The 17,759-nt window shown below is 30.2% G+C and overlaps 1 protein-coding gene across 1 annotated transcript in view; it reads left to right on the forward strand.

The window, feature by feature from the left end:
- LOC110025901 (ADP-ribosylation factor-related protein 1) overlaps window positions 1–10,278 on the forward strand; it is a 28,709-nt gene extending 18,431 nt beyond the window's left edge. Inside the window, exons 4-7 of the mRNA XM_020726592.1 lie at window positions 1,642–1,750; window positions 1,848–1,909; window positions 9,057–9,160; window positions 9,938–10,278. Coding sequence (XP_020582251.1) covers window positions 1,642–1,750; window positions 1,848–1,909; window positions 9,057–9,160; window positions 9,938–10,046 — 384 coding nt within the window. The 3' untranslated portion in view covers window positions 10,047–10,278. The remainder of the gene's footprint in view (window positions 1–1,641; window positions 1,751–1,847; window positions 1,910–9,056; window positions 9,161–9,937) is intronic.
- The last annotated feature ends 7,481 nt before the right edge of the window (window positions 10,279–17,759 follow it).

Consider the following 17,759-nt stretch of genomic DNA (forward strand, 5'->3'; position numbering starts at 1 on the left):
TATATATATATATATATATATATATATATCCTTGTTTTTAGGATTATGTTGAACTATTGAAAGCTCAGCCTGCTTAAAATCTACAAGGTTGTTGTGCATTTTAGAAATAGGGACAAGGCTGTCGTGCATATCCAATGCATTCTGATTATTATAAAAATTAGTTTAAAAATTTTGTGCTTAATGGATTGTAAATTACACTAGGAATTAGAATTGTTATTTTGGGCAAGTATCTGAGAATAAGTTCGAGAGTTGCATCAGCACCTGTAGAGAACCTCACAAGGAGTTTGGCCAATGAAGGCAGAGTAAGTTGTGCAAGTTTGAAAATTATATTGATTGAAGGAGGAGAGAAAATGAATCAAGAAATGTTAATATTTGACTGAATGCCACTACATATTGTGTGACCAATATTGTGAAAGTCCTTTACACTTTCAATGTAATACGGTTGCCCAGTGCTTGAACTGTTAGGCACCATCCTAGTTGTTTACCCAAGTGAAATAAGTCATAAAAACAGAAATAATTATATCACTGATAACTAATTTTAAGTATAATAAAATTATGAATTTTCAACTTCTGTTGTAGTCCAATTGAAACTTCTTGGTAAATAGATTTTCGTTAAAAAAAACAATAACTACTTAAGTTTGCAGTATGCACGAACTACTAGTAATCTATTATTTCTTGCTAACTTTTCCATCATCATGTTCATTCACTCTTCTCAATTTGTAGATTTATGTCCTCCGTCTCTTCCTTGCTTTCTTCATTCTTCTTCATCATCAAGATTTATAAACATAGAACTTGAAGCTTTTGTAACTTGTTTCCAAGTGCACTGCCTTATTGTTACCACCGTGGGTACTCAACTCACAGCACCTATATTTTAAATTATCATTAGGCAAAGTAACCCATCTTTAACTTTTTAAGTATTAGCACCCATCTTCTTATACAAGTCAAGATGCTCACCTGATCAGTTAGCCTGGCTTATGACAAGGCGCTCGCCTTGGCAAGTCATAGAATGATGTTTGGTAGAAAGGTTTGTGTGGCATTATGCCCTCCCCTTGGCTGAGTTCCTTGGCAAGTGATTAACATCACTAGGCTTTTGTACTTTCCATAGTGTTTCTCTTTATAAATTCAATGCGCTGTTGCCACTTTTAAAATACACTTTGACAAATGTTGAGCGCAAAACCATTTCAAAATAGTGTTGCATATGAATTTTATTTAAATGTGATATTTAAATTAGCTAGCAGTGTTTCGATAAGGTTTTGTTGCAATGCGATGCATCATCTGCGATCTACATAGCTAGAACGTCTCTAAATCTCTCAAGGAGCTCTGTATAAAGCAGGAGTGAAAATACTTCTTTCAACTACATTAATTACATCAAAAACTATTGTTTGTTTTTTTTTAATGTTACAGTTGATTTTTTTTTTTTCTTTATCTCTGGTTATAATTTCAACTTTTGTATGGCTGATAGAAGGTTGTCAATTTATTGTTGTTTTGAGATGTGTTCCTGAACCATGATGTGTTGCTTTGTCTAGACTAAGATGTATTTTTTCTAGACTAAGATGCATCTTTTCTGCTTAGTTTTGTTATGGACCCCAGCTGTGTCACAATAAGTAGCATTGATCATTTACAATTTAACATTTTTGGCAGATTGGCTTGCGTACAATATGGGAGAAATACTATGAGGAAGCACATGCTATAGTCTATGTAATAGATGCTGCTTGCCCTTCAACATTTGAGGATGCCAAGTCTGCATTAGGTTAGCATTAATAAGCATTTTAATGAGAAGAAACCTGCGAATATTTGGGATTTTTTTTTGGCAGCACTCCTAACAAAATCCTTATAATTTTGAGCAGAAAAGGTGCTTAGACATGATGATTTGCGAGGGGCACCTCTTTTGATACTCGCGAATAAGCAGGTGATTGGTAATGGTATTTGACAGATCTGTTGCTTTAAAGAAGAATTTGTTTGCGCTTTTCATTTTCTATAAATTGATAATGGCCCGAATCATGCTTGCTATCTTTCAATTGCATTCTTTCTCCCCATCAAAATTTTGATCTCTTTGCCTTATTTAAATTTGCAAATGAAGTTTTTATTTGTTTGTCATTTAAGAAAAGCTTCTAGAACCATTTCTTAACTCAATTCCCTTCAATATCATCATTGAATGTGATCCATATTTTGCTCGCTTGCATGATTGAAGATCGTTGAAAGTGTAACAACCCGACCCGAAAGTTTAGAATACCAAGGTGGGAACTGTTGGTCAAATGGAAAGAAAATTTACTTAATTAAATATTCTCTCTGTTTAAAAAAAAAAAGTTTTCAATGCATAAACGAGCTAGCTGAATCCAAAAGTATGTAAAATAAAAAATATATCCAATTTAAACTATTTTTCATATCTAAGAAAATATGAGAGAAACTTAATACTTTATCAATTTTTCAGAGCTCCCTGATATCTGCAGATGAACTTTTTCTATCATATATTTAATTTCTAATAGGGTTTACCTAAAAAGGTTAATAAATTATTTCATGAGTTTAAAGACTCAATGGCTATTTATGTTTTTAAATTTGGATAATTACATGCAGACCACTCGAAACATTGATACTTGCAAATTGACCACTCAGGTGATTTTTTTAAACTATTGAACCGATTTAATTATGCGTGCCATGGTCAAACTATTGAGAATTTGATAAAAATGAAAATATGGGTTTAGGTTTTACCATGAATTTTGATATTTGAGTTAGAACTTGAAAAATGGTTGAAAGAGGGTGGTTGGTTTGTAAATAGAAAGTTTCAAGTGGTTTGTATGTAATTGCCTTTTTTTAAATTATAGTAAGTTTAGAATTATGAAGTATTATGCTTGAGTGAAACAATGTAGATAACAAATTGCTATAAAAGAATAAAACGTGAGTACATGTAGTTCAATTTTTCTTGTTAAAAATTTTCATAATTCATTTTGATTTAATACTTAATACACCCTGCATGGATAAGTTACTTTTTCAGCCAGTTTCATAAGGGGATGAACCCAACATTCAAACATGCACATGCAATCATCTATATATTTATATATATGTAACATTTTTTTATTAATAATTTGCATTAAACAAATAATATAATAGTGTGATATTCATGTGAAATATAGAATTTTATAAGTGAAAGAAGAGAATTTTTAAAGAGATGAAAAACTTTGCATATAATATTTAAATGCATCCCATTTTTTTTAGTATAGAAAGTAAAAAATAATTACCATACAACAACAACAACAACAATAAAGCCTTCATCCCACTACATGGGGTTGGCTACATGAATCCTTTTTCTTCATTGCGTCCTATTTAGTGTCATATTTCATTTAACTCTAATAAATTAGGATCATTTTTTATACAATAAGCCAAAGTCTTCCTAGGTCTACCTCTGCCTTTCTTAACATAAATCGAATCTAAAACATCTACTCTTCTAATCGAATCATCAGATAGTCGACGTTTAATGTGACCAAGCCATCTAAGACGGCTCTCTCTAATTTTGTCCGTCACTGGAGCTACACCAACCCTATCACAGATATATTCATTTCACATTTTGTCTCTAAGTGTAAAACCACTCATCCACCTAATCATTCTCATCTCCGCAACACTTAACTTAGTATTATGCTTCTCTTTTAAAGGCCAACATTCAGCGCCATAGAGCATTGCAGGTCTCACCACCCTCTTATAAAATTTCAGTCTAAGCGGTACTTTTTTATCACACAAAAGGCCCGAAGCATTCCTTCATTTCAACCAGCCAACTTGAATTCTACTGTTAACATCCCCATCTATATCACCAATGCATTGAACAACAGACCCGAGATATCTAAATTTTTCACACCTTTTAATAATTTGATCACCCAAAGTTACACTTCTGTCACTAAAGCAAGGGCTACTAAAATTACATTTAATGTATTCAGTTTTAGTTCTACTCAAATGAAGGCCTTTAGACTCCAATGTAGACCTCCATAATTCAAGTTTTCCTGGCCTTTTTCTTTCGTCTTATCCATGAGAAGGATATCATCAACAAAAAGCATACACCAAGGTACATCCTCCTGTAAATGTCCAGTACAACCATACATAACTAAAACAAAAAGATACGGGCTTAAAGCCGATCCCTGATGTAAACCAACAAAAATAGGAAAATATTTGGTCAAGCCTCCTTCAGTTCGAACACAAGTAACAACTCTAGTATACATCTTTAATGACTTGAATATAAGTCATATCAACACCGTTCTTCTCAAGAACGCTCCAAAGAACATCTCTTGGAACCTTATCGTAAGCTTTTTCTAAATCAATAAAAATCAAATGTAGATCATCCTTATTATTTCTGAACTTCTCCATCAAACCTCTCAATAGATGTATAGCTTCCATGGTATACCTGCCTTACATAAAACCAAATTGATTATGAGAAATCTTTGTAATACGTCTTAACCTATGTTCAATTACCCTCTCCCATAATTTTAAAGCATGACACATCAACTTAATTCCTATATAATTTGCACACTCTTGTGCATCCCCTTTATTCTTAAAAATGGGTCTTAAAAATGGGAACCAAAATGCTCTTCCTCCACTCCTCAGACATCTTTTTAGTTTTTAAAATAATATTAAAGAGTTTGGTAAGCCAAGAAACTCCCAAATCTTCTAAATATTTCCACACTTCAATTGGGATATCATCAGGTCCTACAGACTTTCCACCCTTGATTTTCTTTAAAGTCTCCTCAACTTATTTTTTACTAATGTAACGGTAAAAATGAAACATTTTATTATTATTAACGATATTAAGATCACTAAGGTCGATCGTATTTTCAGAAACATCATTAAAAAATTTATCAAAATAATTTACACATGTGTTCAATATTTTTTTCCATGAAAAACACTTTTTGATTTCATTTTTAATATACTTTACTTGGGTTAAATCTTTACTTTTCTTCTCTTTGTTTGACTGGTTTATACATATATTTTTCACCCTCATTAGTATATAATCTATTATAAAGATAACTAAAAACAGAATTTTTAGTATCGCAGATTGTTCTTTTAGACTCCCTACGAGTCGTTTGATATATTTCCCAGTTCTCTAAACTTACAATTAAACCAATTTTTATAACATAACTTATTATATTTTATCTTTTCTTGTACGCTATTATTCCACAACCAACTATTTTTATTTATAGTAACTTTTTCTTTTGATTCTCCAAGTACATCTTTTGCTACTTGTTTAATAGTGTTTGTGACTTTATCTCACATAACATTTGTTTCTTCATGAACATCCCAAATTTTGAAATCTTGAATTTTACTCATAAAAATAGTTTTATTTGTGTTTTTTAGGTTCCTCCATCTAATTCTACATTGATGAGTCCTAACATTCTTTATTTTACAACTCTTCATCTTAAAATTTAGAACTAATAATTGATGTTGGGTACTTAAATCCTCACTTGAAATGATCTTACAATCTTTACAATTTCAACGATCTCTTCTTCTCATAAGAAAATAATCAATTTGTGTTTTGTTAGCCCCATTCTTATAAGTAATAAGATGCTCATCTTTTTTTTGAATAAAGTATTAGTGATAATAAAATCATACGCTAAAGCAAAATCTAAAATGACTTTACCTTCTTCATCGCCACTCTAAAACCGTAGCCGCCATGAATATTTCTGAAATCTTCTACCACCCTACCAACATTTCCATTTAAATCTGCTCCAATAAAAATTCTTTGTTCAAGAGATATCATTTGTATTAAGTCTTCTAAGTCATTCCAGAATTTAACTTTAGTCCCTATATAAGGAGCATAAGCACTTATAAAATTAAAAATCTTAGAATCAATAATAATCTTAAGGGCAATAATTCTATCACCAACTTTATTAATTTTCATAACATTATCTTTCAAACTCTTACCTATAATTACACCTACACCATTTCCAGTGCGACTCTTACCAGAAGACCAAAGTTTAAAGCCTAAGTTATCAATCTCCTTAGTCTTTTCTCCTACTCATTTAGTTTCTTGAATACATAAGATATTAATCTTTCTATGAATTATAATATCAACTAATTTCATTAATTTATCATTGAGAGTGCCTATATTCCAAGATTCTATCTTGATTTTAGTTTCATTAGTTTCATGGACTAATTTCTTTACCCGCATCAGCCCATAATGTAAGAACTCTTGCTTATTTGACACAACACCAGGACCCCAATGTGGCTGCCCTTGCACACTTTTCACTGTATTCAGGCCATACAGCGCGTTGCTTCCAGGGGAAATCCTAGCACTTACACAAAGATCAAAATAATTCATGTCATGATTTTTTTTCGACAAGTTTTACGTTTGCTGTCGACTACCTAACGCAACCCTCTACTTTTTATTATAAATAAAATATAATTATTCTTCTTAATTTCGATAGCTAAATGTCCTTTTTTTTTTTGTAAGCTACCATTTTTTTGGTGAAGTATCTAAAATATAATCACTCATTATTAACATTTGAATATTTATATGCTTATTTAATTATTATATCATGTAATATATCTTTTAATTATTTTCCAAATTTATTCTCTTATTAGTGTTTCCTCTATAAATTTAGTTTTATCTTATCTAATTTAATTGTTATTTATTGTGTCAAATCCAAAGTTTAACTTAAATTAGTTTAACACCGTCTTCCATATTTTTTATTATTATTAATTCCATTTTATTTAACTAATCACAACTTGACCATTTACACAATATACATATTAAACTATTAAATTTGTTACCTAATTAGATTATATTACAATTCTCAAATTAGGATTGCAATTGATATAGTATTTTTCTCTCATATTTTTGGCTTCAGCATATTGGTGTATGTTTCTACATTATTAATTTTTAATCATTATTCTTGGTCTCCTTATAGTGACCCTTAACCAACTTAAGGTAAATTTTTTCCATATTGCTAAACCCAAGGTTTATAATTTTGTATTAATGCCAAAATAATTTCTCTTTCCCCTTCTATATTTTGACACTAATAAAACCTCACTGAATTTATGCATATATTAAGCACAAATCTAACTTAAGATTTGTATTTATGAAATTCTAATTTATATACAATCAATTTGGCTAAAAAAATTTCATTTGCTTATGAGTTGGCAGACATGTCCAAACTTCTTTATCTTCATCTCCTTCTAATTATAACTTTCACACCAAAATTCATTTAGGTTTAACAATAACGAGCTGATTTAAAAACCTTGGGTTTCAGTTTTTCAAAAAAAAAAAAAAAAAAAAACAAATAAAAGTCAATTTGAAATCATTTCTCTCACGTAAGGAGGAAATAAGAAAAGCCTATTTTGGGTTCAAATCATGCGCAAAAGAGCCAAATCTAATTTCCTCACGATTGAGCTCTTCTCCTTTGTGTTTGCCATTGACGCCCACATGGAATGCCATGCCTGTGCCACTCTTTTCTACGCTCGCACTCGCCTACAAGGACGCCTACGCCAACCTTATCTTGGTCTTGCTATGCCTCTCTCTTGTTCTAACTCACTTCTCTTTTTCTTTCTTGCTCGATTCAAACGAGGTCATTGAATCCTTAATTAAGCCTATTTGGGGGAGGGCGACATGCATTTCGCTGTAAGCACACCTGTTTAACAAGTTTAATTGGCGGTGATTACTTTTTCTTATAACTTAATCAAACTTTATATTAGATTTTAATTAAAATTTCGGTATAGTTAATAAATTTATTCATTAATTAAGTAGTTTCTTTTATTTATTACTAAAAATGTTATTCAAGGAAATCAGATTCAATCTTTTTGAGTATGGTTTTCGAACTCCGAAATCTTGGAAATTCTCTCTTCTTATGCTAGATAAATGATTTCAGTTGATTTTTTTTGAAACCTTTGATTTTTAAATCACCTAATTACTGTTAAACTTTTAGGAATTTTGGCGTGGATGTTAAAATCAAAAGAAGATAAATGTGGTGACATATGTATGCCAACTCAAGAAACTTAAGGAGAAGTTTGTTAGTCAAATTTATTTTACAAATTATTTAAAGGGAGATTTACATATCTGCCATCCAATTTCTATGTATTAAAATATCAACCACCTAAACTTTAATTTTTATGTACAAACCACCCAATATATACCTAGAACATATGAATAAGGTGGCCTATATGTAAAAATTGAGGTTTGGGTGGGTGATATGTTAATACATAGGAATTTGGTAGTTGGTATGTAAAGACATCATATTTAAAATGTTAATCTTAAGCTTAGACTTGTGCTTAATGTATGCAAAAATTTTGTTAGAGTTTTTTTAGGGCGTCAAAATTTAGAAGAAAAAGGAAGTATTTTGGTATTAATACAAAATTCTAAATACTAGGTTTAGTATAAAAAATTTTACCTTCAATTGGTTAAGGATAATAAAGAGGATTAAAATAATGATTAGAAAATAATATTACAGATTAATGAGCATTCATAATTATGCTAGAGAAACAAAAAATATATGAGGAAAAACTGTAGTATATTAATTACAAAGCTAAATTGAGAATAATAATATGATTTAAGTAGATATTATATTTATTATCTTAATGTTTATATTGTGCAACTGGTTAAGTTAGAGTTAATTAAATAACGTGACAACATCAACAACAACAACTAATGATATTTTTTTTATTACCCTATCTTATTTATCATCATCATTCTACTATTTGTGTTTGATTTTTTGAATCCTCCATTGATTCCTTTTACTTTTTGCATGTGCTACTAATCCTAGTAAAGACAGGTTTTTCAAAGTGAATGTTTGACTCGAATCCCTCGCTTTTTTCCTCATTATTGTTATTTTTCACTCATTATCTTAGTTTTAACATAACCTTAAAATCTAGATGCAATGTTGGATATTATCATTTCTTAATGTATCAATTAAATGGCTTCAGTAATTTTGAAAAATTAATTCAATCATCATGAAGTATTGTTACACCTTTTAATACTGAAATGATTGGTGGCATGCTTCCTTCTAATATATGCTGTTTTAGAATCTTGCATTATTTTATGAGTTAACTTCAAATCAAACTGTAGTCGATGTATATGATGGCAGGATATTCCTGAAGCCGTGTCATCCGAAGAGCTTGCTCGATACCTAGACCTGAAAGAGTTGGGTGAAAGGCTCTACCTGTTTGAAGCTGTTTCGGCGTATGATGGGTGAGTGTAGAAATCTTCTAAAACTTTGTTTTCTTGCTTTAGAATTAACGATTACATTCAAAACTCAAAACTCGTTCGTTGCTTGTTTAGAATTAACGATTACATTCAAAACTCAAAACTCGTTCGTTGCTTGAATCTTAATTGACTATTGCTTTGACCCGAAGACGATCTTTTGCAATTAATTTGATTCAACTTAAAATGGACACACATAAAATATATAATCTTTATTAATATTTAAAATTTATTTTATAAAATTAACAAATTGATTCAAGTCAACTGAAAACTTGAGTTAAAACTGATCACAGTTGATTGGACTTGACAATTTCACAAAACAAAGGGACATTCCTGTAGTCGAAGGGAATACGGTGCCCACAGTACATTCCTTTCAAAAAGAAGATGTTATTCCAACTAAACATATTAAGCAAAATAATATCAAATTAAATAATGCCTAGCTTAATATGAATTCTAAATGCAAATTTTTGTTTTATGCTCATTATTCCTAAAAAAATCATGAATGTAGGAAGAGTAGATTAATAATTATTTTCAAAGAGATTGTGAGAGTAGCTTCTATTGATGCTAATGCTAAGCAAATTTTGACTTAATGCTTATAAAGAGTAGAGATTTATCGATAAATTAAACAAGTTAAGTTTATCTCGAAGGATTAAAATGAGCTCAAATGTTTGGGATTAGACTACTAATATTATTCATTGAAATATAGCTAAAAATTACTTAATTTTTTCAATTGATGACTACATCCGGCATTGTTATTGTCTGTAGGATGGGAATTAAATATGCTATTGAATGGTTGGTGGATGCAATGGAAAGAAGTAAGCGTACTGAGAGTTTAAGAATAAGAGCAAGAGCTGGTGAAGCTGGGAACATTTAACGGTAAATCCTGCAATTTAATTATTCCATTCATCCAAGGAAATAGACATTGCTTACTTCTGGTGAAGCAATGCTTATTCCTTACTATTTTGGGCGATTATTTTTTTTTAACCTGTACCCAGTGTGAAATATTATTGTATAATTGGTCTAAGTTGATATTTGTTAAGTCAGAGAATTACACTGCAGCCAAATATCTTTATGAGTGCTAGTGGGCTTTGATTATGAATTGTTACTCTCTAATTCATGTTCTATTATAGCCGTTCAGGTATGTCATTTTTGTACATGTAATATTGATTTTTGCTGAACAACAACGCACTACTTCTAACTAGTTAGGTTCTAGAAACAAAAAGCACAAAAAGAAAAAATATTTTAATATTTGATGTGTATTAGAACATTTGTGACAATGGAGAGTTTTATTGTCTTGGCGTTAATTAAAAATTTTTCATAGATTTAGGGTAGTTCGAAAAAAATTAAGAAAAGAAGCAGCTGACTTCGCTCAATTGAAATTATTCAACTAGTTTTAGTTGTATTATAAAGTATATGTTTTTCGCACCTTGAGAAGATATCGATACAATGTAGTGAACAAGAATGATGAGAGGTGGTATTATGATAAAAGGAAAAAGAGCTTTTGAGTGTTAAAATCATATTAAGAGATGATTGGTGGTTTGCTTGGTTCTCTTTACAGGATGAGAAATTAGCGACCAAGATGGCGGGTACCAGCATTAGTGGCTATGGTTAGACATTGACCTTAGTGAGGATGATGAAAGTTGGCTTTCAACTAGATTGGTGCTCTAGCCCTGATGAAAATTTGTGCTTGTCTTTGATGCTGTGCATCAATGTTATTGGTGATGGTCGATAAGGATGTTGATAAATTGAAGTCTTAGTGATGATAAGTAGCATCATTGTTAGTGTCGATGATGGGTGTCAGTCTTGTTGGTAATAATGGTGGTTTAAGTTTATGGTGATGAGAATGTTGTTGATAACAAATGTCAATTATATGGGTGATAGCGGACGTTGAGATTATAATCTATGAGTTTAAACCTAATTTATAGTCATGAATTTTTATTAGTAATTGGTACATAACCAAAAAATGAATTTAATCAAATACAAATATTATTTTAAATTTATTGGCAGTGGTGGTGCCAATCTTATTATTCAAATAACAAATTTAAAATTAACCATTAGATTGTCTAAACTCTAATTTTAGAGAACTTATAATTAAGATGAGCATTTTGATGAGAAAAATTTTGGTTGGGTTGCATCAATGGTCATAGTCAGTTGTTCTAGCATGGTTGGCTTGCGAAAACCAGTTTGGATGAGAATGGAGTCATCCTTAAGCCTTGGCAGATGCTTCCTTTGGATCTATTAGATCTGCCTCATCATTAGCTGGTAAAAAGCTTGAGCTTGCTTAAGTGAGCTCATGTATTTGGCTAATCTGGCAAAAAGCCTCAACTGATTCTTGTAGAACAAACACAAAATTTCTTGGGTCTGTGATGCTGAGTCGAGCCTAGAGAGCTCATCTTGATCATTTACATGGCTAATCTATAGTATGGGTGTGCATTTACTTCGTTGATTCTCGTCTTTTTGGAAGGTGGGTGTGAGAAGAAAAAAGAGAACGAGAGATCTATCATCACTTTTGGATTGAGTTCACACAATGTTTGCCGTTATATTAGAATTGATCCTTTATGTCCACTCAACCTTCAAAATCAATTGTTTTGTCAATGTTAGCAAGGGTTGCTCACCTAAAGTATGATCATGGTAATTTTGTGTATCACTTGATCCTCATTACCTAGATTCTAAAAAATTATGAGATTTCTAAATGAATTGAACATTTTAAATCATATGTATATTAAGCAAACATAATCATTTTGAAATTATAATAAAGTGAAAGACCAATATGTGCTATAAAACAAAACCAATTTTTTTATTTTCTATAAGAAAAGATGATGATAATTCATAAGTCAAAAACATAATTTAGCATGAAAGTTATTTGACTAACAACTTTAATAAATGCAAGCTAAGTTTGAAACTTGTCTAAAATATGAATCTTATAAAACTTATAAAATGATATTTTGAATTTGTTTTAGAGTAAGAAATCATGCAGTTTAAGTGATCTAACATCAAACCTTCAAACATCAACTTGTTTAACAAGTAAAAATTGAACTATTGTAAGAGCTAATAAATTTTGTAAGGAATAGGCTAAATAACCACAACATGTGTTCTCATATCATGCATACTTTGATTTTTCATTGTTGAATTTGTAAATCCAAAACACCATTAACTTGCCTTCACGAGTCCTTTATAAAGGTAATCTGCTGAGCGCAAATATTTTTTTAATATTTTAGTGCCCGCACAAGTTGGGTCGATAACTTGTATTCCTAAAATAGTGTTTGAGTATCTAGGTGGTGTAAAATTAAATGAACTACCTTTAGGAATGCAAACATTTGAGGAAAAATTAGAAATGTACATAGTTGTTCTAACTCAACACTTTAACTCTAAATGTTCAAAGTGATTGCTAAAGTAGAGTTAATAAACTAAATCATAAATGTTCAAGGTGATTTCTGAAGTAGAGTTAATTATATATAAGGCATACATAAGAAAAACTAGTTATATTTATTTTAAAAAAACTTACACATTCAAACGACTTAAACTAGCATGTATCTTTTTCAAAAAAATAAAAGAATTTAAATCATTTTCTTCATTAAGCTAATTTTTGTTTCATCTTAACGTATTGATTATAATATTAAAATCTCTATGATCATACATAGAAGAATCACTATTTATTATATCAGACATGATACTAACTTCTTTTTCTAAGCGGATATTATCATTAATTTTTTTTAGTTTCAACAACGATGAATCGTTTTCTTTCATGAGCTCATTAACTTATTGCCTTACAAATTTCCTTACTTTTTTACTAAAAAAATGATTATCTTTTTATATTTTTATATGCTATAAATAAATCCTTAAGAACTACCATACAATTCTTCATAAGCAAGATAAACCTTGCTTTGGAAGTAAAAAAAAAACTTATTTTTGGGTGCTAGAGACTGAAGGAACAAAGGATATATTCTTCTCTTCTTCTCATACCAATTCAACAAAAACTTTATTTAATATTTGTTCCCTTTTACTTTTACATTTTTATTCTTCTTTGGCTTTTCTTCATATCCTCAATATTTTCTATTACAAGCTACACTTCAAAATATATAAGTGTAGTATCCAAAAGTGCTTTTTTTTGTTTTAAAATATAAACTTTGAAAAAGATCATCTAAAATTAAGGCTTGATGAAAACAAAAAAATGATGAAAGTATTTAAATCACTTAAACTCATTAAAGAAAGTTATATTTAAAAAATATATTAAATTGAGAACTTGTCATTTTAAAAAATAAAAAAAGTCTATTCATCCAAAATAATTAACTTAAATTTTCAAAAAGCTAATTAGTATTAATGGAAGAATTGCATGCAAATTTAAGTAGGCGTGCTACTGGAATCTTTTATTTAATGAAATTACGCCTTATAAATAAGTCTTTATTAGTGTGGACAGGGCTGAGGAATTGGGTGTGTAATTTAATTATTTATTATGATTTTTTTTTCAAAATTCACCAATTCAAATTCATAAAACAATAACAAAGACTAGTAAATATTCTAACACAATGTTGTTACTAGATACATCAATCTAAAATTTAATGAAACCAATAATAAAATAATTCAACGGAAATTTGTCTCATATATTTTAGAATAAGAAAAAAATTGTTATTAAATATGAATACAATAATACAAGTTTACAAATCATAGTCATAATTTGTAAGATTTTAAGCTCAATATGTTAAAATTCCGTAAAAGTAAGCAAATTATATATTACTGCTAATAACACCACAATTGGAACTACGTTGTAGGTAAGGTAAATAAACAAGTGAGTGAGCATTGAATATTATTTCTTTGTGCAAATTGATCAACTACCTACATTTAAAGAATGCAATTAATTCACTATAATACAATAACTCAATTTTAGGATACAAACACACTCTTAACACTAAAAGTGATAATACATTTAAAGCATAGGAATCAACTTAATTGATAGTGTTTAACCCCATTTTGATCCAAAAAAGCTATAAAAAAAGATAATTAATTTGTCCCAAGTTAATTTTTGGATGATTCAAGAAACACAAAATCGACAATTTAACTCTAGATTAACCTTTGTAAGGTCAATGGAGCTAACTGACCTTAATAAAACCAATTGGACCATTTGAGATTAAATTGGCCAAAATGGCTCCAAAACATCATGTTACTCCATTTAATTCGAAATAGCGCTTTCTTAAAATGAATGTAATATGAGTCAACCTAGGTCAACTACCCTTGACTTCGGGCTTGGCTACATTGGGTCAAATAAGTAAAATATTCTAGTTAAAAAGTGCTTCCTACTTTATAATGGTTAAACTCAAACAGTTAGCTAAATAAAGCCAAAAACTTGTATATGATTGTAGCCAAGGATTCTATAAAAAAAATTATAGTTTCTCTAAAATGGTAAATTAATTGAAGAAGATTAGTGCTTCTTTTTTTAACCTTTATGGATAATCCTCATTTTTAATGTAGTTTAGCCTAATTAATTATTCAAGCTTGATTAATCCCTTGAATGTGATTTTAGATTGAGATGTTAAAAATCCACTTCAAATAGAATTATTCAATTTGGCCTATTAGTTTGATCACAATTGGAAAAATTAGTTAACAAGTCTAATTTTAACTTATTAGGCCAAAATTGCTAGGACTTCATTATCCAGCTCAACTTAATCAATTAAACCATTCCCTAAGGTATTTTAAGTCAAATGCTAGCTATATAAAAACATTTACCTCAAGGAGGAGCAAATTAAAGCTTTTAACCATTGGTTAAAAAGTGGTTAAAATGAATAAATTATAGTATTTTGCACTAATCAAGTTTATCCACACTTTCTTGAACTATTGTACTAGCTCGTCTTGTTGGATTTGCTTTGTCCTCGTAATAATTCTTAGATCATGGTAATCATAATAAATGGCAGTTGAGGTGAAGAGAAATCATAGAAAAATCTATTATATAAGCTCATGTTGAGTGGGGCAATGGAGAAGAAGTAAGAATTGTTGGTATTTCAAACTCATTAAGCTTCCACACCCCTTCACCAATCTTCCTCATGGCCAATGACACTAGGAGTTCTTAGAATATTTCATTTTTGACCATTTAATATTGCTCTCATGTCAACATGTCTTTTAATGGGAAGGAGGTTGTGGGTTCATATCGAGGCTCCAACCCTTCAAGGGTATTTATGGAGATCTATTGATGGCTAATCTCTTCCTTCACACTCATTCAAAGATGCACTCTCTTGTATGGATTCTAGCTCTAAAACTTCCAAATTTCTCCAACCATTTCATTGAATAAATGTTAAAATCAACATTTCTACTAAAGATGTGGAGTCTAAAGTGGCTCTTTTTGCATTTACATTGGTTTGAATGTTTGGTCTAATTCCTACATTTGATGTTATGAAATCTTTCTATCTTAGTTTATAGCTTGCTAGTGCATTCTTCGTTGGCTTATTAGATCCTAGACACGTTGCAATCAAATTATTTAATTCTATTGGCTATAAAAAGATATTTGCATGACATTCATGCTATTTGAATAACCACTTTATGCTTTTGCTATACTGGTCTTCCTAATTTTTAATATAGGAGAAATCCCTTATTATGATAATTTGATTATTCATCCTAAGTATGGAAATTTAATTGATTAATTATGTTATTATCCATGTGGCTTGATTTTTTGGTAGGCTACTTTAGATAGATCAAGCAATGACTACTATTTCAAGGCTATTAGTTGTTTAAGTTTTGACAGAGTTTTCCATTTTTAAATTTTTATAGGATTCATGTACACCCTACTTTGAATGCTTCCTTATGCACCCTCACCTTCAAAAGATGCAGCCAAATAAAAAAAAAATGTTGGTTAAATCTAACCCTCCCCCTTCCCTCCCCTAATAGACTTAACTATAAAGGTGATGATTATGTTTTAATTGGTTGAAAATGGAACATATAAAGTCCATTCAAATTATTTCTAAGGCATCTCTTTTATTAACGATGACTTCCACAATATGGAAATAAGATAACAATTTAGTTTGTGGCCTAATAAAGCAATTTGTACACAAGTTGACGATACTCCTAACCTAGTGAATGACCTTAATTATTAATTCATTGACCTTAAGGAGCTTTATGGGTGTTGGCACTAAAAGAGGTAAGGGTGGTTGGGGGTTATGGGTTGTTGGGATGAATATCCCAACAATCGTTTTAATTTAATTTAATATATAATTTGGAAAAATAGTATTTAAGATTTTTGAAAATACAAGACCAGACTGATCTCATATCCTCGGTAGTTTAAATAAACATGTCAAATACCGCAAATAATGTATTCATCCCGAAGGATAAACATACAACTTACTGGTAAGACTCGATTAAATAAACTAAAGATTTTATGACATCAGTTAAGTCTGCGAAACCATTTTTTTATTATAAGCCCACAAGTTTCTCTATTTAATATGAAGGATTAAATAGGGTTTATATTAAGCTGGGTTCAGAAATGCTTCCTATAAGGGCAAACCCCTATAGTTAATTACATCCTAGACAACCGAAGGCGCCTAAGAAAACTTTCGATAAAAATCAGAGAATATTATTTTGAAGGAGTTCAAAGTAGAGGCGTAAACGAGCCGAACACAAGCGAGCCATGCTCAACTCATGTTCGACTCTTTTATATTTCGAGCTCAAAAAGTGTGTTCGTGTTTGACTTGTTTGCTTAACGAGCCGAGCACGAGCTGTTCACGAACAAAGAGTCCTTTTAACAACCCTGATCATGTAGTCATAAGACAATAAGGGTTTGAGCAAGATTGTAAGGTTTAAAATTTATTATTTATATTAAAACACCATTTGAATTTAATTTAATAATTTTTATTCTATTTTCTTAATCAATATTTTAATTGATTATAAATCTTTGTAGCCTTGTAGTCAATTAAATTTTTAAAAAATACTACTCATCAAAGTTATATGAATCGAACTCAAGCTGTTCGCAAACAACAAGCCGTTTTAACAGCCCTAGTTCAAAGGAATAGGACCTTTCAACGAGATCAGACAAAGAAATGTGAAAGGGTAATGACTCAAATTTGGAACGTTTTATTGTAGAATCAAAGGATGAAAAACTAAGGGATGTCACAGATCCTGAGGAGAACCTTGGTGACTTTCCAAGCTATCCTAGTATTTGGCTTCAGTTTCAAAGAGAAATTATTTCATCCTGCAAATTTTATTAATTAGGGCTTACATTTTTGTGAGACGCTCGCACAAATAACTTGAAAGATGTGAGGATTTAGATCATAAAGAACGACAACCTCGGAATCCTAAGACGAGTTAGAACTTATATTGTATAGCAAAATCATACAAAGACCTAAAGATAAGTTGATGATTTATATTGCGTAAGCAAACAACCTCGAAGTCATTCGGGCTTAAAATCAGTGAGTTATGATCTTCCAAAAATCAAACCCCTCACCTTAATATCTTTTTTTTTATTTAAATATTCTTCCAAGTTTCATCAATTTTATAAGAATTACAAATTTATCCTTTACAAGACCAAAGTGAGGTTGGTTACTACCATTTATCCCTTTCATATTCCAATCATCAAAATATATTAATTAAGATTATTTGTTGCCCATTT

This window comes from Phalaenopsis equestris, unplaced genomic scaffold, assembly GCF_001263595.1.
Source record: "Phalaenopsis equestris unplaced genomic scaffold, ASM126359v1 Scaffold000341, whole genome shotgun sequence".
Lineage (NCBI taxonomy): Eukaryota > Viridiplantae > Streptophyta > Magnoliopsida > Asparagales > Orchidaceae > Phalaenopsis > Phalaenopsis equestris.